At 36.7% G+C, this 27,120-nt stretch overlaps 1 protein-coding gene across 1 annotated transcript in view; it reads right to left on the bottom strand.

Annotated features, from left to right (window-relative positions):
• The window catches only part of Hltf (helicase like transcription factor), a 66,509-nt gene that overhangs the window by 23,124 nt on the left and 16,265 nt on the right, over positions 1 to 27,120 (bottom strand). Inside the window, exons 9-17 of the mRNA XM_048452607.3 lie at positions 26,056 to 26,125; positions 24,822 to 24,915; positions 19,807 to 19,886; positions 18,503 to 18,589; positions 15,037 to 15,134; positions 10,438 to 10,581; positions 9,285 to 9,423; positions 6,428 to 6,563; positions 4,776 to 4,955 (exon numbers count right to left, since the gene is read on the bottom strand). Of these exons, the coding sequence (XP_048308564.3) occupies positions 4,776 to 4,955; positions 6,428 to 6,563; positions 9,285 to 9,423; positions 10,438 to 10,581; positions 15,037 to 15,134; positions 18,503 to 18,589; positions 19,807 to 19,886; positions 24,822 to 24,915; positions 26,056 to 26,125 (1,028 nt within the window). The remainder of the gene's footprint in view (positions 1 to 4,775; positions 4,956 to 6,427; positions 6,564 to 9,284; positions 9,424 to 10,437; positions 10,582 to 15,036; positions 15,135 to 18,502; positions 18,590 to 19,806; positions 19,887 to 24,821; positions 24,916 to 26,055; positions 26,126 to 27,120) is intronic.

Here is a 27,120-nt window from a genome sequence, read left to right on the forward strand (position 1 = left end):
ATAAATAAATAAATAAACAAACAAATTGGAGCCCTCCTACATACAATAGATAAAAAGGCCAAGAACGAAATCTGAGAAACATTACCATTTACATTAGCCACAAATAACATAAAATATCTTGGGGTAATACCAACCAAAGATGTGAGAGAACTGTTTGACAAGAACTTTAAGTCTCTGAAGAAGGAAACTGAAGAAGATATCAGAAAATGGAAAGAATTTCCATGCTCTTGTATAGGTAGGATCAACATAATAAAAATGGCAATCCTACCAAAAGCTATCTATAGAATCAATGCAATCCCTATCAAAATCCCCAGCACAATTCCTCACAGACCTTGAAAGAACAATATTCAACTTCATATATAAAAATCAAAAAATCCAGGACAGCCAAAACATTTCTGTACAATAAAGTAACTTCTGGAGGCATGACCATTCCTGACATCAAGCTCCATTATAGAGGTACAGTAATGAAAACAAGTTGGTAATTGGTAGACAGGTGGACCAATGGAATCAAATCGAAGATCATGATATCAAACCAATCACAAATGAACACCTGATTTTTGACAAAGAACCTAAAATTATACAATGGAAAAAAGAAAGCATCCTCAACAAATGATGCTGGCATAACTGGAAACAGGCAAAAGAATGCAAATAGATTCATATCTATCCTTATGCACAAAGCTCAAGTCCAAATGGATCAAAGACCGCAAGATAAATCCAGTCACATTGAACCTCACAGAAAAGAAAATGAGAAGTAGACTTGAACACATGGGCACAGGATACCACTTCCAACATATAATACAATACCAGTAGCACAGACACTGAAAGAAACAATAAATAAATAGCACCTTCTGAAACTGAGAAACCTTTGTAAAGCAAAGGACACAGCCAATAAGATGAAATGGCAGCTTATTGAATGGGAAAAGATCTTTACCAACCCCACATCAGACATAGGACTGATCTCCAAAATATATAAAGAACTCAAGAAATTAGACAGCAAAATTTCAAATGATCCAACTAAATAATGGGGTATAGCTCTAAACAGAGAATTTGCAACAGAAGAATCTCAAATGGCTGAAAGACATTTAAGGAATACTCATCAGGGAAATGCAAATCAAAACAATTCTGACATACCATCTTACACCAGTAAGAATGACTAAGTTCAAAAACACCGATGATTTCTTATGATGGAGAGGATGCAGAGTAAGGGGAACACTCTTCCATCACTGGTAGGAGTGCAAAATTGTACATCCACTTTGGAAATCAATATGGTGATTTCTCAGACAATTGGGAATCAACCTACCTCAAGACCCAGCAATACCACACTTGGGCATATAACCAAAGGATGCTCAATCATACTACAAGGAAATTTGTTCAACTACATTTACAGCAGCATTATTTGTAATAGCCAGAACCTGAAAACAACCTAGATGTCTTCAATTGAAGAATGGAAAAGAAAATGTGACAGTTACACAATGAAATACTACTCAATGGTAAAAATCAAAACGTCTTGAAATCTGCATGCAAATGGATGGAACTAGGAAAAAAAATTCTAAATGAGGTAATCCAGACCCAGAAAGATAAACATGGCATGTACTCACTCATAAGTGGATATTATATGTAAAGCAAAGGATAACCAGCCTATAGTCACAACCCCAGAGAAACTAGGTAACAAGAAGAACCCTAAGAGAAACATACATGTATCCCCCTGGGAAGGGGAAATAGGTAAGAGCTCCTGAGAAAATTGATAGTGTGGGGCTGGGGGTTAGAGAGAAGGTAGAAGGGCAGCAGGAGAAGAAAAGGGTAGGGTGAGGAGAACATGAGAGAAAGGGATGGTCGAGATGAGGAAAGGACAGAGAGATAGAGGAAGGAAAGAGATATCTTGAGTGAGCCATTATGGGGTTAACAAAAAACTTGGCACTAGAGAAATTCCTAGGAACCCACAAGGATGACCCCAGCTAAGACCCTAAGCAATAGTGGAGAGGGTGCCTGAACTGGCCTTCCCCTATAATCAAATTGATAACTATCTTAATTGTCATCATAGAACCTTCATCCAGCAACCGACAGAAGTAGGTGCAGACATCCAGGACTGTGCTCCCAAAGTCTAGTCGAAGAGAGGGAGAAGCAATAATATGAGCAAAGGCAAAGGGGTCATTATGATGGGACTACCCAATGAAACTATGTACATGAGCTAATGGGAGCTCACTGACTCTGGACTCACAGAGGAGGAAACAGCATAGGACCAAACTAGGCCCTCTGAATGTGGGTGACAGTGGCATGGCTGGGTCAGTCTGTGGGGCCACTAGCAGTGGTACCAGGATATCTGCCTAGTGCATGAACTGGCTTTTTGTAGCCCATTCTTTTTGGAGGGCTATCTTGCTCAGCCTAAATATAGTGGGGAGGGCTTTGGTCCTGTCACAAAGTGATGTGCCAGACTTTGTTCACTCCCCATGGGAGGCTTTACCCTATCTGAGTGGATGGGCGAAGGGTGGGGACAAGGTGGAGGGAACAGGAGGAGGGGAGAGAGTAGAAACTGGGATTGGTACATAAAGTGAGAAAAGACTGTTTTTTAAAAAAAAAGAAAAAGAAAAAGCAATAAAAAAAACTAGAAATAGCAAGGAGGATTATCTTGGAGCTTTGGAGCGAATAAAAGGAAGGCGAAATGATCAAATTACATAATAATAAAACAAATGAAAAATGAGTTTTATTAAAGCTACATCTTAAAAAAAATGAATTTCAGTCCAACTTCAAGTGTCTCCACAGTCTTAGCAGTTCTAACACTTTGAAAGTTTAAGTACACAGTCTCTTCTCAATTCCAAGCAATAATTTAACCATGAGCCTCTATAATATGAAAAAAATTAGAGTTACATACTTCAAACATATTATGGCACAGACTAAAGAGTCCCATTATAATGGGAAGAATGTAGCATAGAAAGAAAAAACTAGACCAAAGACCAAAATCCAGCAGGGCAAACACTAAATCCCACATCTCCTTGCCAAATACCTATGGGTTCATCTGGGCTTATAGGGGTATGTGTATGGGAGATTATATTGATTAGGTTAAAGTGTATGGAAGATAAGCTCAGTGTGGGTAAACACTAATCCATAGTCTGGGATCCTGAACTGGATTTAAGAAAGAAAAAAAAATGGAGTGCAAACATTGGTTATGCATGCAGACGCAGCAATGTGACAAGTTGCCCAGAGTTGTTGCCACTGTGACTTCCCCTGTAGTGGTAGACAGTAACTCCGAACTGTGAGCCAAAGTAATCCTTTCCCTTAAGTTGCTTTGGTTACTAGAGTTTACTGCTGCAAAAGAAAAGAATAGCATACCAAGTGACCAATATAGTGCTTACTCCTTTCTGAAATTTCATGAGCTGAGCCTCCACTGTTCATATTTCTCTCAGCATTCTTATTCAAATTCCAACCAGAACGCCTCACTCATTACACTCTGCTTAGAACAATTCTAGCTTTTCTAGCCCAAAGTTTCAAATTCTTTAACATTCCTTTCACAAATTCAAAGGTTTACAAACCACTTTGCCAGGTTTATCAAAGCAACAATCTGACTTACAGGCATCAATTTTCAGTATTAATTTCTCTTCCTAATGCTGATTCCAAATCTTTGAGAAGAAACTAAAAGATGTAACCAGTGCACTGTGAGGCGAGGGTATTTACAGAGTAAGGTGGTAAGATAGTAAGAAGTTGAAATAAACAATTTGAATTTGCAACCATCTTTGAAAAAGTAAGATTTTCATAGAGTAGGTTGGTATTCTGTGTAGTATTACAAACATGGGTGATATGTCAATGTGACTTACAACAAAGTGTAGAAATCTAAAAATAGGAAATGATGACAAAAAGAATTAGGAATCAGAAGGTGGATAATTCTAGTTCAAGCAACATCATTATCTGCTGTCAATTGGCCACAGAGATCAGAATTAGACAAAGACAAAAGAGGACTGTAAACTGGGGACTCTTCATAACAGAGGCACTTTAATGAGGTAGGCACAAAGCAGATTTAATAAGAAAGCTAAAAAAAAAAATTAAGGAGATTTCCAAGTTCCAAATCTTAGCAGTGCTACGTGAAATTTCTTCTCAAACTATTTCAAGTAAAAGTAGCTAACATACAGAAATAGAAATAGATTAAAATGAGTTTATATTTTTGACAAAATAAAGCAGGCAATTTAAAATATTAAATTTTATAGGGGGTGAGGGAGGCAGAGGGAAGGAATCAGAAAGTACTAACATTGTTTTTATAGGCCAGTAAGGGAAGACTACACTGAAGAGTTGATAGAGATAGGTAGGTAGGTAGACAGACAGACAGACAGACAGACAGAAAAACAAAAACATAACAAAAAAACCAAAAACAAAAAAGCAAAACAAAATAAAACAAACAAGACCTCCCAAAGTAAGATGTGGTTCAGGAGTATGTCAAACAGAAAACAAGTATGGAACTGAGCTGGAAGCATGCTGCCCTGTGCATCTACTCCATGACACTCAGCATAGGAAGTGAGCAAGCTCCTCATCACTGACAGAAATCAATACAAGCTTTAATTTTTTGCAAGCCCAAGAAATTAATTACATGATGAATTATACTATTGTTTCAATCATTTCAAATATTTTTAAAAGAAAAAATTAAAACATAAGTCACAGGAGGAAAATAGTTTTCAATACATTTCAGATTTTATAGCTAAAATGTCCAAAAACCTACAATTCAGCTAATAAGAAGCTAAGAAAGAAAGAAAAAAAAAACAAAAATTTAACAAGGAACTCTGTTTCCATACCTTCCAATGATAGCTTTGCCTTCATTTTTAACAGACTGATAAATCTTTCTCTCTTCTTCTGAAAGTGAAACATGCTGAATAAATACTTTCCTTTCGGGTAATTCCAAAACAGGTTTCCCCTTAATTTTGCTTGTCTTTGTTCTTCGAAGTGTAATACTTTTAACTAAGGACCGTAAACGTCTAGGCAAAGTTAAAAAAAAAAGTAATGAAAAAAGTATCTCCAAATCAGTTGAGCAAAAAAAGAACAGAAAACAAGAATTTATTGATTTATAATTTTAATAAATTAAACGTTTTTAATCCTTTATTTAGGCTTCTAGTCACAAGAATATTTTACAAATAAAAATTATTACAAAAAAAGTACTGAAATTGTACCAACACAATACTAATAATCCTATATTATGTTCTTACTTTTCCAAAGCTTTTCTGGTTTTGTTGTCATCATTGACACTCTTATTCCCCAACTACTTACTTTCTTATCAATTACACCACTTAATGTACAATATTTGCATTCTTACTAAGCAGCTGCTATGAAGTCTAAGGTACTTTATTAAATAGAGTGCAAATAGGAGTAAGATCCTATCTTCTGTTATCCAATGTAATCATGTTCTTATGAGTTAAAAAAAATCCCATATAATGTAACATTAAAAGTAAAGGTTTAAAATGAAATCCAAATGAAGTTTTCATAAGTTAATGAATAACTGAAAAATAAAAGTATGCAAACTCAAAAGAGGGAAAAATGCCTTTCTTGGCTCTTGTAATCTTGCTATTTTTTTCCTCAATGTCAAAATTTCAAAAACGAGACCAGTTAGAATATTTCCCATAATAATAAAATACATAATTTTTAACTGAGACTAAGTAGAGCATAAATAGTTCTCAGGAATTGTGTGACCAGTTTTGACATTTAAGATAACAGTTTCAATTTTGAATCATTTTCACTTTAACTCAGAATCAGAAACATTTTAATGGCATCTGCCCATAACAAAAATAAATATTCAATACATATACATCATATATCTTTACTTGGAGAATGTACTCTGGTATTTTTCATAATTCTCTATTATGTCTCTATTTCTTTTTCCATGCTGACCGCCACCCTTTATACTAACACTATGACCCACCATTGAGTACCAGATCCTACTGAGATGATCAGTGCCTAGGAACAGGGCAGCCAAGTATGTGGGAAAATACCCATCAGTGTTTTTGTCCCTTTCTCTGCCTTTATCTGTACCCACTCAAATCAACCATATGCAATGTTCATAAATCTTGAGATCACTGTATACTATATACTATATACCAAACCAGATGCTTCTAAAAAAGTATTGTAAGTTATCAAAATATAATGCATAGTGAACCATCAAAGGATATAACTTTTTCTATCACTGTAAAATGTTTTTGTGATGGTTTTATGGTAACCGTCACAAATAATGACAATATAAAGGTCTGCCTTTCCTTTCAGTTTTGCTAATAGGGAAAAAGTGCACAAAACAGAAATCTTATATCTCCAGACACAAGTTACTAAGTTTTACGAGGCAGTGACACTGGTACTCATGTGTTTTGGAGACTACAGTTAAAAGTGAAATGAAATGGTAATGGAAGTGACAATTGTTTGCACTAATTGTAGCTCCTGTATCTGCTGTCATAAACTTACTTACCTAAGTCCTCCCTCATCTCCTGTTTTAACAGGACGCTGTATTGTTCTATGCCACCATTCTCTATCAATAAATGGTTTAAGTTTTAAAAAGGACAGTAGAGACCACAAGTCATTTAACGAATTTTGGATAGGAGTACCTATAAAAAAAAAAAAAGAAAGAAAGAAAGAAAGAAAGAAAGAAAGAAAGAAAGAAAGAAAGAAAAGAAAAGAAACAAAATAGGAAACCATTATAACTCTTAAAAATTAAATTGATTTTGTGGTGCTAGGGATCACACATGATAAGTAAGAACTCTACCACTGAGTTATAGCTCTTTAGGCAGAATATTCCCCTGGCCCAATGAGACAAAACGTAGTTGAAATTGACCACTGTACTAGGCACACACTAACTCAGGTGGTGTTACATGGGTAACATCTGACCACTGAGCCATCTCCTCAGTCTTGATTTCTTTTTCATATAATTTGGTGTTAGTGTATGTGGGTCCCTGCAAGCACCATGGCCAGCAGGAAAACAACCAGGGTGAGGTAAGAATAAAATTTGGGTCAGCAAGACTTAGCTAGTGTTGGGTCAAAACTTCTGGAATCTGATACCAGGTGGTTTATTTTAGACAAATTTAAATACAATATAATTTTGGAAAACAGTTTCCTGGTAACAAGCATCCCACCCCCACGTGCACAATGAAACTTAAAGAGTGACTATATTGAAACTCTTTTACAAAATACATGTAACCATGAAGATGGGTTCTATAACTTTAAGGACCTAGGATCTGGTGTGGTCTCTGACAGAGATGGAGTTCAGCAGGCTATAAACCAAATGTGACATCTCTAGTAAGGATGTGGTGCGGAAGAATCGTCTGTATTCTGTCAATCATGTTTTAAATAAAATGCTCATTGGCCAGGCAGGAGATATAGGCGGGAAAACCAGACAGGAAGTGGAAATGATGCAAGGAGAGTAGGTGAATTCTGAGGAGGAGGAAGTTGATTCCCTCTCTCCTGTCCAGACCACCAATGCAGCAGGATGTGATCTGCCCCACTGAAAAAGGTACTGGGCCACATGGCTAACATAGATCAGAAAAATAGGTTAATCAAGATGTGAGAGTTAGCCAGTAAGAAGCCTGACCTAATGGGCCAGTCATCATTATAACTTATAGAGATCTCAGTGTGATTTTTCTCTGGGACTAAACAGCTGGGGGGCGCTGGGCAGGACAGAAACACAAACAAGCAGGTCCTTCATGTTACAAGGATGGTTCTTATGAACTGTGAAACAAAGCTAAAGAGAAAGGGCTAGGGAGGGAGAGTTTAGAATAAACATTCTGAGGGATTTAAGTGAGGTCTGGCTCTACAGAAAAGATCACCAGGTTATTTACAGCATCCACTCCCAATCATCTTGGTGGAAAACAGGTATTTATTTCCTCCATCGAGGAGACCACTGTGCTGATTAACAGCCCTAGTTTCTCAATGCTTATGTTTGAGCATTCGTGCACCCTTTATCTCCTCGTTTCTAAGTTTTTAAAGAAAAAAATAGTGGTCAAAATGGAAACCATGGTAGAATGCATTTCCTCTATGGGTAGGCACACCTAAGACAATGAAAAGAATAGCTAAGAGAGGACTAAGAAAAGGGGATTATCCATGATTCAAAGGTTTGTTACTTGATAGATTTTTGTCTGTCTCTTTACATAAATCATTAATTTGACCATCAAAATAGTACTGGAAAAATCTGACACAGTAAAGCAACACATTTCAGGAAATTGTTGACAACTAAGATTATACTTGAGCAACAGCAAATAATCTTTAGTAACACTACTTTGTAAAACTATGGTCATCACTGGTATATAAAAACAGTAGCAACGTTTGGATGTTGACTTTTTATCTGACATCTTTTAATTCATTCAAATGCCCAGGAATCATATAATGGTAGACGTAACAGCGTGCATTTGTGAACTCAGGGATCCAACAACAAGGTGAGAGGCAGAGACAGGAGAATTCCTGGATGCTCACAGACCAGCTAATATGGCATATGCTGTAAGCTCTATCTCAAGCAAAGAGACAGGTGAAGACTAATCACCAAGGTTGTCATCTAATCTACACATGTCCTCTAATCTAAACACACACACGTAATTAAAAAAGAAAAAATGAAATTGACCTCTTAGAGACTGAAAGAAAATAGTGGTTACCAGAGGCTGAGAAGAAAAGTGGAGGAGAAAGAAGGGGAAAGATTCCTCAATGGTTATTAAGGTACAGCATGGCAGAAAAAATAAGTTCTGCTGTTACACTGCACAGTAGTAATATTAACAATAGAAAAACAAATAATGCACTATACGTATTCTAAAAGCTAGAAGAAATTATTTTGAATGCTTTTACTATAAAAATAAATGAGGAAACATATAATTATCCTAATTTGAATATGATACAATGAACTATCATTATCACATTAAGGTTATGAATATAATATTTAGGTATCAATTAAAAAACTAATAAAAAATGAGAGCTGCGAAGTAGCTCAGCAGATAAAGTGCTTGGACACAACTACGATGGGACTGGAGTTGGATCCACAGAATCCACTTAAATTCTGTGTGTGTATAGCAGCCTGCCTGTAATGCCAGTGCTTGGGATGAATATAGGATTCCCAAAGTTAGCTGGATCGCTAGCCTAGTAGTATTGTGAGCTCTGGATTCAACTAAGAGACCATGCCTCAGTGAACAGGTAAAGAATGATCCAAAAGGTACCTGATACAGACATCAAGCTTCCACAGGAAGGCACACACATTTGGATGTGCACTTGCATATATATATGCCCACATACATATGAATATACAGACACATAAAATTTATATAAAAGAAAAAAAGGAATGCTATAATTACCTGTCAATACCCATCTTCTTTCTGCCTCTAAGTCAAGTACAGCTTTTGTTTGTTGAGCATTTGGATTTCGTATGGCATGTCCTTCATCCAGAATTACTCTTAGCCATTTTATGCTATGTAAAGGACTATCATCTTTAGTCTGAAACAGAGGTTTCATATTACATAGAGACACAGTAAAATAACATCTACTTAAATGCTTGTTAACTAATAGTAGTTCTGATCTCTCCTATCAATGCTTACTAGTTACCTGGTACTGTTAAGTACTCCAAAGACAGTTAGTGAAGCCCACAAGTCTAGAATATTACATTCGTTTTACAACTAAGAGCACCAAAGAACAAGATACTAAATATGTTTCTCAAAGTACCACTAAGGAGCAGCTAGCTCCTACTCCAAGCTAAGAAATCTGCTGAGTCATGTATAATACAGAGAACAATTTTGCACCAAATTCAGTGATAGAAAAAACATCCCTTGTAAGGAATTTTTCAGTGTCACAACCTTACTTTCTTTTATACAAATGACAATGCTCTTTCTAGAAGATTAAGATTTTAACTATATAGTATGTCCAAAATAACTGGAATTGTTAAGGAAAATAACAGGCTCATGAAGAGTTGAGAACTTAATTAATGACTACTATAAACAAAAGGTTTATTCTCAAACTGATAATACTCATCATTAAAAAAACAATGTTCTTTTTGCATATAAATTGTGATAAAACACTAGATATAATCCAAATTTAAAATTTTAACCTAAAATGTTCTAAATGACATACATTTTCAAATTAGTATATCAAGTAAGTGTAAAACCCTTCTTTGCAACGTGTTATCTTATAGACATTCTTAATCATTTTAAAACAGAGAAAGGGGAGAGCAAATACTATGAATTTTGGAATAATTTAGAAGCATGGTGGAGAGCAATTAAATTCAACCTTTAAAAATTCTCTAGGTAGGTCTGGAGAGACAATTTAGAGGTTAGAAGCATTTGCTGCTCCTGTAGAAGGCCCCAGATATATTCCTAGCACCCACACCAAGTGACTCAGAAATATCTGTAATGCCAGCTACAGGGGTCTCCAAAGTCACCAACATTCACTATCACACAGACACACACAATTTTTAAAACATAATACTTTTAAAGTTTTATGTATTTGCATACTTACTCCATAATCATGAGTTAAAATATTGTAAGTAGTCAAAACAATATCCTGTTTTGAAAGCAAGGCGGGATCTCTAATACGGTCAGGACCATAGTAAACATAAAAATTCAAGGGCACATCTGATTTTATATGTTGTCCAAACTGGTCCTAAAAGAAAATTACAGATATTTTAGTAAGAAGCAGATGAGTAAGTTTAGCATGGTCTTTTATCCTGTCACTTATTATTTTTAATAAAATGCTGATTGGCCAGTAGTCAGGCAGGTAGTATATGTGGGGCGACCAGGCAGGAAGTAGAGGTGGGGCATGATACAGACCCAGAGCAAGCAAGATGTGACTGCCTCACTGAAAAAGGTATAAAGCCCCATGGCTAACATAGACAAGAATAATGGGCTAATATAAGTTATAATAGTTAATAAGAAGCCTGAGCTACTAGGCCAATAGATTTATAACTAATGTAGACCTCTGTGTCATTCTTTGGGACTTAACGACTGCAGGAACCAGGCAGGACAGAAACCTCAGACAACAAGCATGTATATCAAAGAGCTGTGCCAGCAGGAATATCATAAATCAGTCATTCTACAATATAAAATTAAAGTGTAATGATAACTACATTAATAAGTATCATATTGTGTCAAATCGTAAAACTGATAAACATATAAAACGTTATACATATTAGCCTTTCCTACCAATGAGCAGGCATTTCATTTATATAGTCTGTTTATATAGCCATTGTATGTAGCGAGGCTAGTCTCAAACTCATCATCCTCCTGCCTCTGACTCTCAAACACTTGAATTAAAGGTATATCTAGCATGTCTTTAATCTTAAGTTAAAAGTCCAACAACCTTCTTTGTAAACAACAGACTTAGATAATTTTGAGCAAGAAAAGGAAGAAAGGAAGGAAGGAAGAAAGCGGGCAGGGAGGGAGGGAGGGAAGAAAAGGATGAGACTGGACTAACGAGGAGATGCCATGGAGATAGAGCTGCCAAATTCTTAAAGGTGGGAACCGACGTTCTTAGACCAGAATAGCAAAATCTTGAAAATAATGGAAAGGATATGTATGAGAGAAAGAAGTTAACAGGAAGGAAGCTTGGACATAGGACTTAAGAATAGGCAATGAGGAAAAGAGAGAAGACAGTGTTGTCCTGATACTTCAGATGACTGCCTGGAAGAACTGAGTGATATATAGAGAAATTTACTCCAAGAGGAAAAAAGTGAGAAAGAAAATTATTTATGATATTTGGTCACTATAGACCAGTGGTTCTCAGCCTTACTAACTGCGGCCCTTTAACACAGTTCGTGTTATGATGACCCCCAATTATAAAATTACTTTTGTTGCTACTTCATAACTGTAATTTTGGTGCTGTTATAAATCATAGTATAAATGTTTTTGGAGACAGAGGTTTGCCAAAGGGGTCTCAATCCACAGGTTGAAAACCACTACTATAGACAACATAGAGTAGAGCACAGAACATAAACATTAGCGTACAGGTGCAAGTAAGAGATGTATACATGCATTTTAAAGTTACAGTTAAATAATACATATAACTAGGAAGATGTCTTTAAGTATCTTTAAAGAGAACATGTACAATAAGAAAAAGTGTTCGAGGATTGAGCCTGCCAACAATAAAGAACCACACTATGCTTTCTAAGTTAAGGTTATAGTACTCCAGTGGAGAAAAGAGTAAAGCAAAGATGACTGCACTCTGGTAACTCCTGGGTCTTCCTAAGTAAATAAATATCTCATTAAGTTTTTTTATAATTATTTTTTTTCTTTTAGGATCGCTATGTAACCCAGCTTTGCCTCAGAACTCTAGAGCTCCTAAGAACAACTGTATATGAGTCAGAAGCCAAGCAGTGGTGGTCAGAAAGTCAGAAGAACAAAGAGGATGAGATCCAGAAGACAAAGAATAGCAGAGCTCAGGAAGGAAATGAGGTGAAGTGCTCACCTAAAATTCACAACACTTTCTATACACAGTGACTCCAGGTGACATTTTAAAAAGTGCAAAGTATTCTCCAGCATGAGAGGAAAAAGTTGTAGCTCAAGAACATACAACAATGGGAGTCAAAGGTTTCCCCAAAGGGAGTTTCCATAGCAAATGAGACTCAACAACAGATTAAATAAACTAAAGAAATACACATAAAATAAAAAAGCCAAAATATGTAAAGTTAGGGAGAAACTGAAATAAAGATAAAAACACAGAGAATATTTTTTATAACCTGGTAGAAAAGAAATTCAATTTGAGAGTGAATTTTTAATTAAAAAATCTGAAACAAATGGGTGGCAATGAAATGAAACAATATATATTTATGAAAAGAATAAAACTGAGAATGAAAGAAAGCTCTCAATTTGGGGGTTATGACCCCTTTGGGAATTGAATGACCCTTTCTCAGGGGTCACTTAAGACCATTTGAAAATATATTATGATTCATAACAAGATCAAAATTACAGTTATGAAGTAGCAGCAAAAATAATTTTGTGATTGAAGGTCAACACAACATAAGGAACTAGATTAAAGAGTCACAGCATTAGCAAAGTTGACAAACACTGTTCTATATGATTATTATAATATACAATAATAAATGTCCATTATTGCTTTAAATTTTTAAAGAGTTTTATTTGCCAGAGTTTCCTTTCTAAGTTTACATTACTTAAACTTAAGGTTTTTAAAATATGAAATATGATTACCAATTTTATATCTATCTAGTAATCTATTTTCATCTTGTTTTGCATGTGGTACTGGCCATGCTGGGCAAGCAGTCTACCACAGATCTATGCCCCTTAGCTGACCATTTTAAAAACACATCTGCAGATACCAAGTCTTTAGGAACTATGAGTCTCTATCAGTATTTCTAAGTTTCACCTTGAACCTTCCATTTAAGCATGCACTTATAGCTCTTGCCAAGGTAAACCACACATCTAAAGAAAGACCATAGTTTTACTGGAACAAAAATAGACAGGGGGGAAAAATACCACAACCCATATGCCTCAAGAGAAAAATGATACATATGTTGTTTGTTTCCCAGCTGCTCAGACTCCCAAAATAACCACACAGAAACTGTATTAGTTAAATCACTGTTTGATCAATTACTTAAGTGTATTGCTAGCTAGCTCTTACATCTAGAATTAACCCATCTCCATTATTTTACATTTTACCATGAGGCTTGTGACCTACCGATAAGGTTTCAGCATGTCTGTCTCTAGCGGTGGCTCCACAGCTTCTCCAACTCCACCTTCTTTCTCCACGCATGCAGTTTAGTTTTCCCCACCTAGCTCTACTCTACCCTACCAGGCCAAGCCAGTTTCTTTATCAACCATGGTATTCACAGCATACAGAGGGAAATCCCACATCAGAAAGTCAGGAGAAGGAATAATTTATTTTAAAATAAATAAACTAAAACAAAATGATGTAATGCTGTAGAGGGGAAAAGAAGATAATGTGAAGAAGAAATGCATTAAGTCAATTAAGCCTAAGAAGTAATTAAGAAAAAAAATAAATATTAAGAAGAAAAGAGGAATATAATATCAAAAAGAAGAGATCAGGTATGATGAGTAACCTGGGATATCCCAATGTAATTCTGACAACCGGAAGCAGAAGCCAATGCAGTGAGTAAGAGCATAAAGAAGACATCAATCTCCAAGAGCTTATCTATACCAGGGAAGGAATGCAATAATTTGGAGGTGAGACATAATCAAAAGAAAGTATATAAAATGAAGACCTGAATATTTTTCATGAAAAACATAGAGTGAATAACCAAGAGATGGTGGAAAAGAACAGAGAAATGAAGTGGGGAAAATGGAATAAGACAAATTAAAGCAATTGTCTTATAAAGAGCAGAACTTCCTCTTCCTGAGACAGGACAGAACAGGAGACAGATACCTTGAAGAAAGCAAGAATGAAAGCTCACATTCAGTGACATTTATGTTCAAATGCTTCCAAAATAATCCTATTTCACTACAAAATGAAGCAAGGACATAAAAACAGGATGCTTCTTACAAGTAACATACAGAGATCCTATTCCAATGAAATAGTCTTAAAAAGGAAAACAATCTGCAGGGAGAAAAAACATGCCTTTCTGGTTTTTTTAGCCTTAAAACAAGAAACTCTCGGGTCAAAATGTTTTCCACATTGAGCTCTCTGGTGTACTTGACTGGATGGTCTTAGTCAAGTTATTTAACCTCTCAATTTGGTCAGCTGGAAACTGAAAATGGTGAGGATTAAATGAGAAAAATCTATGAAAAGAAATTCAGACCAAACCAAGCAGACAGGAACACATGTGATGCTATGCATTGTTTTATATTACAGGTTACTATTAGTAAAATTCTCACAATTCCCAAATTCAATTTTTAAATATAATAAGAGTATTAAATTATAAGCATGTCCCTCTTGGAACAAGAATGAAAGGAACAAAAGTGCAAATCAAAGTCTACATTAGCAATTAGTAAGTTAATCATACAATTCTTCAAAGAAAAAGCACTCAGTTCAGCAAACATAATTCACTTAACAGTCATAAAGTGAAATGAAGGTCATATGTATTCCTAATGATCCTTTCTTACAGACAAATATGATATCCCACTTTAAGCAGACAGGCATTAGACTTACAATCCAATTGCTCAGCACAGAAAGTGGACAGATGATCAGTGTTGCTCTTGACCTCTCTCCAGTGTCACATTTCTTTAACCCCTTCATCACAGATGCTCCTAAAAGAACAAGGAGTTGGTAGATTTTACCTGTTTTCTTAAATACTGAGGTATTCATCTCAATACAGTCCTAACAATCATCATCTATGAAGACAGAAATCCAGAAGAATTGAAAATGAGAAAATAGGCACGGGGTGGGGGTGGGGGGACAGCAGACAGATCTCTATGATTTGGGGGCAGCCTGGTCTACAGAGGGAGTTCCAGGGCATCCAAAGCTACACAGAAAAACCCTGTCACAGTAAATAATAAATAGATAGATAGATAGATAGATAGATAGATAGATAGATAGATAGATAGATAGATAGACAGACAGACAGACAGCCAACAATTAAGTAGTAATTATTTATCAGGAAAAATCAGAGAACCGTAACAGGACAACTGGAGCAGCTGTCCCTCTTCAGCTAAACTTTCCCAGAAACACCCTCATAGACACACCAGGGGTATTTCTATGGTGATTCTAACCCCAAGCAAACTGACAAAGATTAACTATCACAATTCCATCTCCTGTCAATTTGACATACAAGCACATCACTTTAAGTCATAACACTGCACCCTGGCCCCTGAACTTTCATGCTCATCTCAAAATGCATTTAATTTCACTTCTAAAATTCCTCATAGACTTTTTGATAGCCCCAGGACTGTTTAATAGTTCAAAGGTTCTTGTGAAACTCAGACAAATTTCTTAACTGTGAGCCCCTATAGCTTTTCTCACAAACATCCTAAGGTTGTAGTATCTCCAACATCTTGGACTTCCACTCTATCCAAGGCCATACAGGCCTCCCACACCTCCCTCCCAGATGTCTGGCCCTTCGATACACTTTCCAGCCTCAGTAGCTTTTGAAACCTTGCCATGCCTCCACGAACCTTTCCTTATGCATCATATGGACAATACTTCCAAGTTACGTAGTCAGCTCAAAATGTAGCTTGATCCCTTGGATCAAAGCTGCAACCACTTCTGTGTACTTTTAAGGCTGACCCTGAGCAAACACTACTCTGGGTGGCAGCTGTGGAGCAGAGAACGCCTTCAGTGGCATTGTGTCTTGGCTCTCTCCTTTTAAATTCACCTGCCCTGTTACAAACTGAAGCCTTCAATGGGTAAGGTCTTGCCCTCTGTGTACTTCTCGTATCCCAGTACAGCTGCAAAGTTCTTCTTCAATGCTGCTAATCTCTGTAACAATTATAGTCCCTCTCTCCATATCTCTGCTGTCCTCAACTATAAATTCTTACTCCTTCCTTGCCAAGCTGCACGTTTGTCTTACCTTTCTGCCCCTCTTGCAGTTTTCTGTCAACCTGTGTAAGAGCAGTGAGCAGTAACCATCACACAGCCTAAATGTTATCCTTTCTTAAAATCACTGTGCCAAATAATCAGTCAATCAATGCTGTTTAATTCAGCCACATCCAAGCGGTTAAGTCACAGACTGAAAGAAGTCAGATTCTTTGCCAGAATAAAACACAAAAAGCCGCTAGCCCAGTTCACAAGAGAGTCCTTTGAAAGCTGATGGGCCAATTCCCTTCTATTCTCACGTCTCTCAGAATTCTGATCTTCCAATTTCCCACCAAAATGGCCCACTAGTCTCTTGTCTAAAGAATGTCTGTAGTCTGTAGCTTCAAAATCTTCCACACAAAAATAAAAAGTAAATAAAGAAATTTACAAAAGTAAATAAAGAAATTATTTGGGCCTTAAAACCAAGAATATAATGCCCATTATAGAGGGCAAGTAATAGCAGCAGAAGCATGAGGCGGCTACATCTAAAGGCAGGACGTACAGAAAAACAAATGTGCAGCTCCCTTTCTCCTTATTAAGTCCAGAACCAGCCCATGGAATGGAACTGCCTATGTTCAGGATGGATTTTTCTCTCCCTAATTAATTTTTCCTAGATTTAAGTTTCATTATATGTGTGCATATGATGTGTGAAAGTGTGTGTGTGTGTGCACCTGAAGAGGTCAGAAAGAAGTAGCTATATCCCGTGGAGCTGGGGTTAAAAGCATTTGTGAGCTATCCATAGGTGCTAGGAACTGAATCTGGGCCCTCTAAAAAAGTAGTATGTATTCTTAACCCCTAAGCCATCCAGGTTCAAAATATACCTTTTTTTATTAATTAATTTACTTTATATCCAGACCATACCATCCCTTCCCACTCCCTCCCCCCACTTTCTTTCTGTCGTGTCCCCCCACCTGGATCTACCCTTCCTCCATATTCTCTCAGAAAGGAGTAGGCCTCCCCTGAGCATCAGCACAACATTGCATATCAAGCTGCACTAAGAACAAGCACTTCCCCTTGTATTCAGGCTGGACAAGGGAATTCAGCATGAAGAATAGGTTCCCATGAGCCAGCCAAAAGTACCAGCAACAGCCCTGCTCCCATTGCCGGGGTCCAACAAACAAACAAACCAAGCTAAAAACTGTCGAATATATGCAGAGAGCCTGTGTTGGTCCCATGCAGGCCCCTAGTTGTTTGTTCAGATTCTGTGAATTCCCTTCAGCCAAACTAGCTGTTTCTGGGGTTTTCTGATGTCCCTGATTCCCCCCCGGGCTCATACAATCCCTCCTCCCTCTCCTCAGCAGAACTCCCAAATTCTGCCTAATGTTTGACTCATGTCTATAAATCTGCCCCATTCAGCCACTGGATGAAGGCTCTCTGATGACAACCTGGGTTGTCACAGGTGATGGCCCATTCAGGCTATTCACCCACTGCTGCCAGGAGCTTTAGCTGGGGCCATTCTTGTAGACTCATGGAAGTTTCTTTTGTATCAAGCTTCTACTGGACTCCATAAAGTCTCCATTTCCAGTCATCTTTCTCAAAACTCTCCCTTTTACTCACCTCCCAACTCGATCCCTCAAATTCATACGCCCATCTACCCCATAGTCCAACCAGATCTCCTCCATTTCCCCTTCGCTGGGAGATCCAAGTGTCCCCCCTTAGGCCCTTCTTGTTACCTAGCCTCTCTGGGTAAAATATATCATTTTTAAACAGACTACATGCAAGTCTACTTTTATATCACCATATTTTTTTATCGTCTTGTGTCACTTAACATCAAAAATTTTTTATTCATTGCATTCCCATGATTGCCCAATAAACCATAGAAATAAGATTTTGTGCTATATATGGAAACCAAGGCACAGAGATATAATTCTCTCAGACATCTATCCTTAATTCTATTTCCATCATATTCATAAATCAATGTTGTTTTTCTATGAATAAAATAAAAATTATAATAAAGCTCACTGACATTTTTAAATGAAAGGCAAATCATAATCATACTAAAATTTAGGTCTTTAAATTCATCCATGTTAATCAATTATAAATGACTCTGCTCCTTTACTAGAACAAAACAGGGTGGGGGGAGTGGAAAACTGGACTTACTGACCCCTTTTCAACATTTTCTTCTTTGTTACAGGGGCAGATGAAGTAAGTGCATTAGCAAATGTTGTATCTTCTTTAACTTTAGATGATCCTAATAAGAAGAAAAAAAAATCACAGAATTATAAAAATTCTTTACTTTGCCTCCTTGAGAACCTTCTATATTCTACAACTTGGAAGATTATATTATTAAATAAAAATAGTATTTGGTAAATAACAATGCCATTTATGACACTAAGTGTAGGTCTATAGCTCAAAGATATGATGTAATTACACCCCAGCAGTTACTTCTCTTAAAAGAAGAGAAAGTAGGAACAGATAAATGTAAACAGATTCAACTCTCAGGAAAGAAAGCTGTTTCAGTATGAAGCTGAAAAATTTCACATCAGTCCAATGGTGATAAGCTGTTTTCCAAATGTATTTCTCAGCTAACCAGAAAGACAATAGGATTTGAATTAATAGGAAAATAAGGAATGTCATAAAGATAAAGGAAATAAATGGTACTCATCCTTTTATATGTGCATAATGTGAATGTTGCCAAGAAGGCACTGCAAACCTGTTCATTACTTGTATGCATGTGTGCATCTGTGTGTACATGCTTAAACACACCTGTGTAAATATACAATGTATTATACAAGATATTATAAGTAGAAGACAATGATTGTTTTGTTTAAAGTTGGATTAAATATTCAGCACTAGATTTTTAACTTGAAATTATTCGTTGAATTTAAATCACTTAATTCATTAACACATGAAGTTCAAAATGCAGGAAAGAGTTCAAAAGCAGCCAAATTTTATACTATTGATGAAAACCTTTCAAACTAACAAGATGTCAGTTAATGATTGCTTCATTTTTAAAATCTTGCTGTGGGAGTATCTTCCGCTGCTTCAGCCAATAGTCACTGAAGCACGAGCCCACAGTGCTGCGGGAGGGCCTTCCGCTCCGTCAGTCAACAGCCACTGAAATACCAGCCCACTGGGGTGTGGTATATTTCTCTTTCAAAAAGAGCCACAGATCTGCTCCCGGCTTCCTGACGGTTTATGGTGTATGTAAGTTTTACCCCCCCAAATAAATAACCCCTTAAAACATAACTGGTGTGGGATTGATTTGCCGTTAAAATCTTCACGTGCAGATTATGTAAATACTGTGATGTAATATACACTTACCTTTTACTCTACTTTTAGTACTTTTTGCTAACCTAAAATATAAATAAATAAATAAACAAATAAACAAATGAACAAATAAATAAATAAAAGATGGACACACCAGGAGATTAGAATATATGACAGAGTCAAACCATGTCGTATTACCTTTCATTTTCTTTGCCAGTTCACTAGTTTCAATTTTCTCTAAATCACTGCTTTCGGTGTACTCAACAGAAATTTTTCTTCTGAAATTGAAAGATGCAAAATAAAATGTAGTAAAGCAATATGTTTAACACATTCAATACAGAAGCTGTTTAACTGCAATTCATTTTTTAAAACTTCTTTCAAAAAAGTCTCTGATTTGCCAAGCAAAAGTCAAATATGCTAAAAGTTGTTTTTCCTCTTATGCATTTGTAAAATCTAGTACCACTAAGATTACATCTGAAAAGTCATTCACATAGAGTTCAGTATTCGGCAGTTCAACTAAAACATTGAGGGAACATTAGAACCAAAAAGAGATGGCAGATGACAACCATCTGTTAAATTCACAAGGAAGTAAACCACTTGTCCGGTGAGGGGAGTGATGACAGGAAAACACTAGCTCCAGTAGCAAAGAAATAAGGAGTAAACAGAACAGGAATGGCCACAGTTGATTCTAAAGTACTCAAGTCCCAACTGGGGAATTCTCTGTTCTTTAAAGAGGACTGGGAACAATTAGACAGGATGAGGACCCCAGCTTAGGACAAACAGACCTTCAGACAGTCCTACTCTCAGTACAAGATAATGTAGGAAAGAAAAATAAAGGAAGGAGGGCAGACATCTGTACAGCCAATTTGTATAACGTCTGTACAAATCATCAGAGATAGGCAGAATCAAAAAACAAAACATAAAATAAGCCTTTATAGAAAGTACATTGATAGCAGTCACATCACTGAGAAGATTTACAGTTCAACCAGACAATAATTTGGGAGCACATATTCTAAGTTCATATTCAGTATTTGGCTGGAGCAGAGGTTATCAATCTAGTCATTTAAAAAGACCTTTGCTTTGCTAGCAACTTGGCAGTAATAGATGCAAAGCTCCATTCTGTATGGCCCAGGACAAGGGTCATGGGAATATTCTGAGTCCTGAAATGCAAACACTTTGTTGGGGGAAGGATTGCTTGTTCCTCCCTGACCACCCAGCCAGAAAGAAACACTCAGTGGGAGTTGGGACTCCAAATAAGAGCACGCAGGGTCTGAACAATGGACTAGAGTAAGATTCACTAGTTCTTTAAGAGAAGGACATGTGGTTCTAGAGGGGATCCTAGGTGTCCACGGGAATGTCCCCAGCTAGGTCCTTGGTCAGCAGAGTAGAGGGTACCTGAATTGGCCTTGCCCCGCTATCACACTGATGATTATCTCGAATATCACCATAGAATCTTCATCAGGCGACTGATGGAGATAGAGACAAAGTCCCTCAACAGAGCAAGGACTGAGCTCCCAAGGTCCAGTTGAAGAGCAGAAGGAGGGAAAAGACGAGAAAGGAAGTCTGGACTGTGAGGGGTTGGTTCACCCACTGAGACAGTGTGCCTGATCTAATGGGAGCTCACCAAATCCAGCTGGACCAGGACTGAATGAGCATGTGATCAAACCAGACTTTCTGAATTTGGCTGAAAATGGGGGATGACTGAGAAGTCATTGATAAAGGCACTGGGACTTGTTTCTACTGCAGGTACTGGCTTTTTGGGACCCTAGTCTATTGGGATGCAAAGATTCCTAGGCCTGGATTTGGGGGGAGGGGGGTTGGACTTCCCACAGGGCAGGATTCCCTTGAGGAGGAGGAAGAGGGAGGAGGGGGAGTGAAGGAGTGAGAGGGAAATGGGAGAAGGGGAGGAAGTGTAAAGTTTTGAATGGAAAAATTTAAAAAAAAAGTTAACTAGGGCACCTGCCACTGGAAACCCTGCTGACATCCCTTTCTGGTGTCTACAGACTGACAGATTTCTATAGTTACAATGCCCACAAAGCACAACCTCTGGATACAAGGCAAACAAAACAAAGATCAACCAACATAGGAAGCACTTAATATCACAAAACTTCTCCTATCATCAGAAAACACCAACCCAAATAGCAAAGAAAACATTTAACAGTGTAGAGATTGGATGGTTACCTACACTCATACAAGTGTTGACTCAGAAATATTCTGTACCTATACTCAGGTATGGGACCACATAAAGAAAATCACCTGTATAGACACAAGTGACCACTCTGAGACAGTCGGCACCTGCATGCAGTAAGTGACTACAAACAAGTGAATGTATACAAATGGCTTCAGAGAGATAGGTAGAGATTCAATGGGTCTGCACTAGCCCTCTCAATAGTCAGTCATCATACGGGAGGAGTTCAAGGAGACCTATTCCTCCCTGCTGAATTAGTGGATACTGGTAGATCTGGAGAGGGAATGTAATCTTGATCAAAAGCCTCTGGCTGGGAAGTTCAAAGGCCCTAAGGTAGAATCTATTAATGTTGTTTTGCTAAAGGGCATATTGTCAAATTACCTTCTAAATATCTATTTACACCGATAGTCTTGGGATGTTCTTAATCTCAGTGAGGGAAACTTCTTTTTGCAGTGGATTAAAGTCAATGCAGACATTTACAATTGATCAAAGTGCTAAAAAAAAGAGACTAAGGGTTCAGCTTTAATGTCCCTGATTAAGGACTTCTGTCATCCCCTATGCTCCAATAAAGTTCATGAAATGTTGGAAAAGAGGAGGTAAAAACAATGAGCTGGTAGATGGAGAGGACATGACACAGCTATCAAATTCATGAACTCATTGCAACTGTGGTTACAGGCACACAATAAGGACAGTCAAAACCTTGACATAGGTTGACATTTTCTCCAGGCCCTACCCCTATCAGAGGAGCTACTAGAAGCTGATAATTGCTAGAAGAAAGGGAACCATTCTTTTTTGAGATTGTGGCTACTGTTAGGTCTTTTATCCTCCAATAGATATTCCCAAACCAATGAACCTATGGGCAGTACTAACCAGACTTAGTCGTTTATCAAGAAGAGGAGGAAGAAGGGGGAGGGGAGAAGGAAAAGAAGAAGAGGAGAAGGAGGAAGGACAGACTGAGGAGGGAATTCAATTCCCACAAGGAATAAAAAGGGGGCATGTATATTTCACTGTGTGCATGTATGAAATTCTCAAGAATAAGGAATTTAAAAAAAAAGATAGGAAAAACAAAACAAATAAATGCTGATGGAGATGCAAGGAAAATGAGTGCCTGTGTGTTGTTCTGAGACTGTAAACTAGTGTAGCCATTTTTGAAGTCATAATGGGTCATCAAAAAGCTAAAAACAGAACTACTGCATGGTCCAGGTATACCACTGCTGCATATATACCCAAAAAACTGAGTTAAGACACTATGGAGATGCAAGCACATCAGTGCTTATTGTTGCGTTATTTACAGGAGCTAAAGAATGCACCTAGTGTGGATGTCCCATCAACAGCCAAATTAATAAAGAAAAACATGTTACATCTACACAGTACGGTGTTAGCCATAAAGAAAAATGAATCGTGACAAGAAAATGACAAGAATAAGCCAGACTCAGGCAAGTAAATGTTTTTGCTCATTTTGTGGAACTTAAATTGAACAAAGATACATAAAGCTATATATACTCAAAATTCTCCACACATATTTATATAACATCAAAGCAAAAGAGATATTGGAAGAAAGGAGATTAGAGGGAGGTGAAAAACAGCAGATGGAGGATGAATATAGCCAAGGTATCTGGTACTGAAAATAATGTCTTTATGAAGCCTACCAGTATGTATAATATAAACCAATAGAGAAAATCTTGATAGAGGCTTTTTAAAATGGAATAAGGGGAAAAAATCCAACTCTTATCAAAGAAAAGGGAAAACATGATTATTTCATAAACTTTGTGTAGTAAGCATTTAAGAACAAAGGACTTGGGAATTAGACTACCAAGATTCTAATCCTCATTTTACTAGTAACTTGTTATGACTTCATGCAAATCACTGAACTATGTCTGTTTCCTCACTTGGAAAATGGGGATAAGAATAAAACCAACTAGATAGTATAAACGTAACTATATACAAAAGACATAAAAATACTATCATTCTGAAGAGTAAGCATGTTTGTATTGGCTATAGTACATATTATGGCTGCTGTTTGTACATATTTTCCTTGTTATTTATTTATTTCCTTTTTTCTGATCTAGTCTACCCAACAGTGCTATATTACACAGGCTTATGACTAGTTTAGATATAAGATTTGGCATTTACATAAGAGGAAAATGAGGCTAAATTCAGAGCTTAAGAGCTGGCTCGTCTTCCAGAAGACCTAGGTTCAATTTCCCACACATGGCGGCTCATATAGGTCAGTAACTTCAGTTCCAAGAGATTCGATGCCTTCTTCTGGTTTCCTTGAGCACTGGGTATGCATGTGGCACACAGACATACAATAGCCATGCACTTATGTGTAATAATAAATAATAAAATGAAAAAAATTTAAATAAAAAGAAAACTAATAAGTAATGACTTTGAGTTCAGTTCATGAGGGGATTAATGACAGAATCATCAAGTACACCACCATATTTTGTGACTGCTGCTGAGAAATTACTAGTGGAGACTTAGACACAAAATCACATCCATGTACACTGATGGGAGAAAACACTATATAACAAAAGTCTGGTACCTACACCTAGTTGAGAGGGTAAATGAAATTTATAAAGTCAAGCGATTCAACATATTATCAAACAGGAATGATATCTTTTATCCAAATTCTCCCTAGATTCTAGTCTGTGTTAATGCTTCACAAATATTTTTTTGAACAAAGCAAAGAAAGCTGTGTTAAATCCTCCAAACACATCCTTCAAAAAGTCTTCCTTTCTGCATTCCCAAAAGTTAAAGGAAAACTCTTAATGTTTCATAAGAAAGTCTAGGTCAAAAAAAAAAAAAAATCACCAAGTGGCCAGGCAGTTAGTTGTGGCGCATACCTTTAATCTCAGCACTCGGACCGCAGAGGCAGGTGGATCTCTGTGAGTTAGAGGTCAGCCTAGTCTACAGTGAGAATTCCAAAACAGGCTCCAAAGCTACACAGAGAAACCCCATCTTGAACTCCACCCCAAGGAAGAGTATAGCAAACATGCCATGTAGCTATACCCCGACACTTTACCTTTTAGGGCAAAAGCTAGACACTTCTGATACGAGAAACGTATTCATCTCCTGAATATCTGAAATAACGGGTTCTCCGCCACATCTGGATGGCTCTATTTCAAAGAAACACACAGAATAAACAAGCTGTTTTAAAATAGCACCATCTCTCCGAAAAGCTTAGGTTTTTCATAATCAACATTGAGCTTTAATAGCTTTACTCCTTTCAAGCTCCTGGTACTCTTTACGCATTTTTCCTAAACTCGTATTTTCTCACTGGGATATAACTTCAATTTTTTATGAACCAATAAAAATGTCTTTTTGCATAGTCAGTGACCAACCCAGAGGCTGAATTTACTTCTGCAGTAAAAAAAAAAAAAAACCAAGCAAAAAAATCAAAAACTATACATTCACACCCCCACACACATGTACATAGGGAGAAGGGTAAACAGACACTAATAGACCCTAATAAAATACTAATATGAATTTATGTTTTCAAATATATTAGCAGTCTTCTTTATCACTGTTTAGTCCTCCCAGGTTCTGTAATATACTATGTTGGCCTAAATTCAAATTCATTTTCTTCCCAGAGCACTTCATTACTTTTCAATGAAAATTTAATGCCATTATCTATTAAATCAATTTTCCTACCTCTCACCCACCACCCACTTGCTTATGTATTCTATAAAGCTTAAGAATGCTAACTTATGTAATTATTCTTGAGTTCTCATTTTCTCCCATAAGCTTATGGACAATTCTAACCCCTATATCCAAATATCTTACCACAAAAAATGCAAAAATTATACTCAATTCTACTCTCAAAGAATGTTTTCTATCCCTTATTGTTCTTCACACTAATCTACAATATTTTTAGCCTTGCTCTGCTTCAACCTGGCTTCAAAAATTAAAGTACAAAGGTCATGACTGCTAAGATCACAGATATCTTCCCTTCTTTGATTTCAGAGTTGGTTCTAATTTCTTTCTAGCTTTCAAACACAATGAAGTTCTGAAACAAAATATTATTCTTTTCTTTAAATTGTTCTTTAGAGAAATTTTTCTCTCAAAAACATTTTCTCTAACCTTTCTAACTATTTTTATACGAATAACCAAATCAATTACTTTGACAAAAACTTTTCTAATTACCAGTCCTCACAACATTCTTTAGAAAAATAGAACCTAAATATTTATATATTACAAAACTCAAAACAGAATTATCTTAGGTGAGAAAAACATCCATATTCACAATTAAAACTCACCTGTACTTAGTCCATCGACCTCGTTGTTAGTATTACTTCCTCTGAGTTTAACAGTTTCGTCCTTGTATTCCTATTTAAAAAGGCATTTTCTTCAACGGAATACCAGTTTTTCTTATTGTTTTACATAATAAAGTCTACTTAAAAATGCTGACAGATTTCTGACAGATTTCTTGCTATTTTAAAAATGATGAAAATAGAAGTAAAAATATACATAGATTTAAATATTTTTCACCAGTATTGCAAAAACTGAAAATGATGAGAAGCTTCACACCTACTGATTCGTGTTTGTGGAGCTGGAAGGTCTATGCACACGAGCAGAGTAGAATCATCACTATTATCTAGCTTTGAGCACGGCAAGTTACAATGACACACTTACAAAATATACTAGTACAATGACAGTACAAATGTTATTAGAGTAACCAACCACTTTTTAACATTGGATTTAAGACCTACTCCATGAGACAGAACCCATACTTGGCTCTGCTCAAGTAGCCCAGAACCTGAGTCAAGGGGAAAACCTACTACTATTATTCTGATACATGAACACAGCGATAAAACAACTCCTAATGACATACTACTACACTCATAGATCAGTGCATTCCACAATTCTCATTAGAGAGAAGTTTCTTTTTGCAATAGATGGTAATAAACAGATACAAATTGTAAACATACGGAAGTGAAAGATTTTGAAGGATTCAGCTCTACATGTGATGTGTTTTCTTTTCTTTTTTTTTATTCCTTTTATTTTTTTGGCTTATATACAGCAGTTTATTGCTAGACAAAGTGATAACACAAATAGCATTAAAAGCAAGATATAGATCCTCAATCATATGTTGACTCACATCAAGGGCTCCCAAGAAACAGGAGACACACACACACACACAACTTTTCACGTAGGTTAGAAGGCATATTTCTGTTATATCACACTCAAAAATGTCTTGAAGACATGGCAAACAATGCTTTTAAATGTATGTGGCTTTACTGATATTAGTGCCTCAAAGAGAAAGGTTCTGTGATAATACGCATCTATCTTTAGGGAAGGTATTGTGGTTTCTCTGATGTCCA

The sequence above is a fragment of the Myodes glareolus genome, chromosome 20 (assembly GCF_982192425.1).
Source record: "Myodes glareolus chromosome 20, mMyoGla1.1, whole genome shotgun sequence".
NCBI lineage: Eukaryota > Metazoa > Chordata > Mammalia > Rodentia > Cricetidae > Myodes > Myodes glareolus.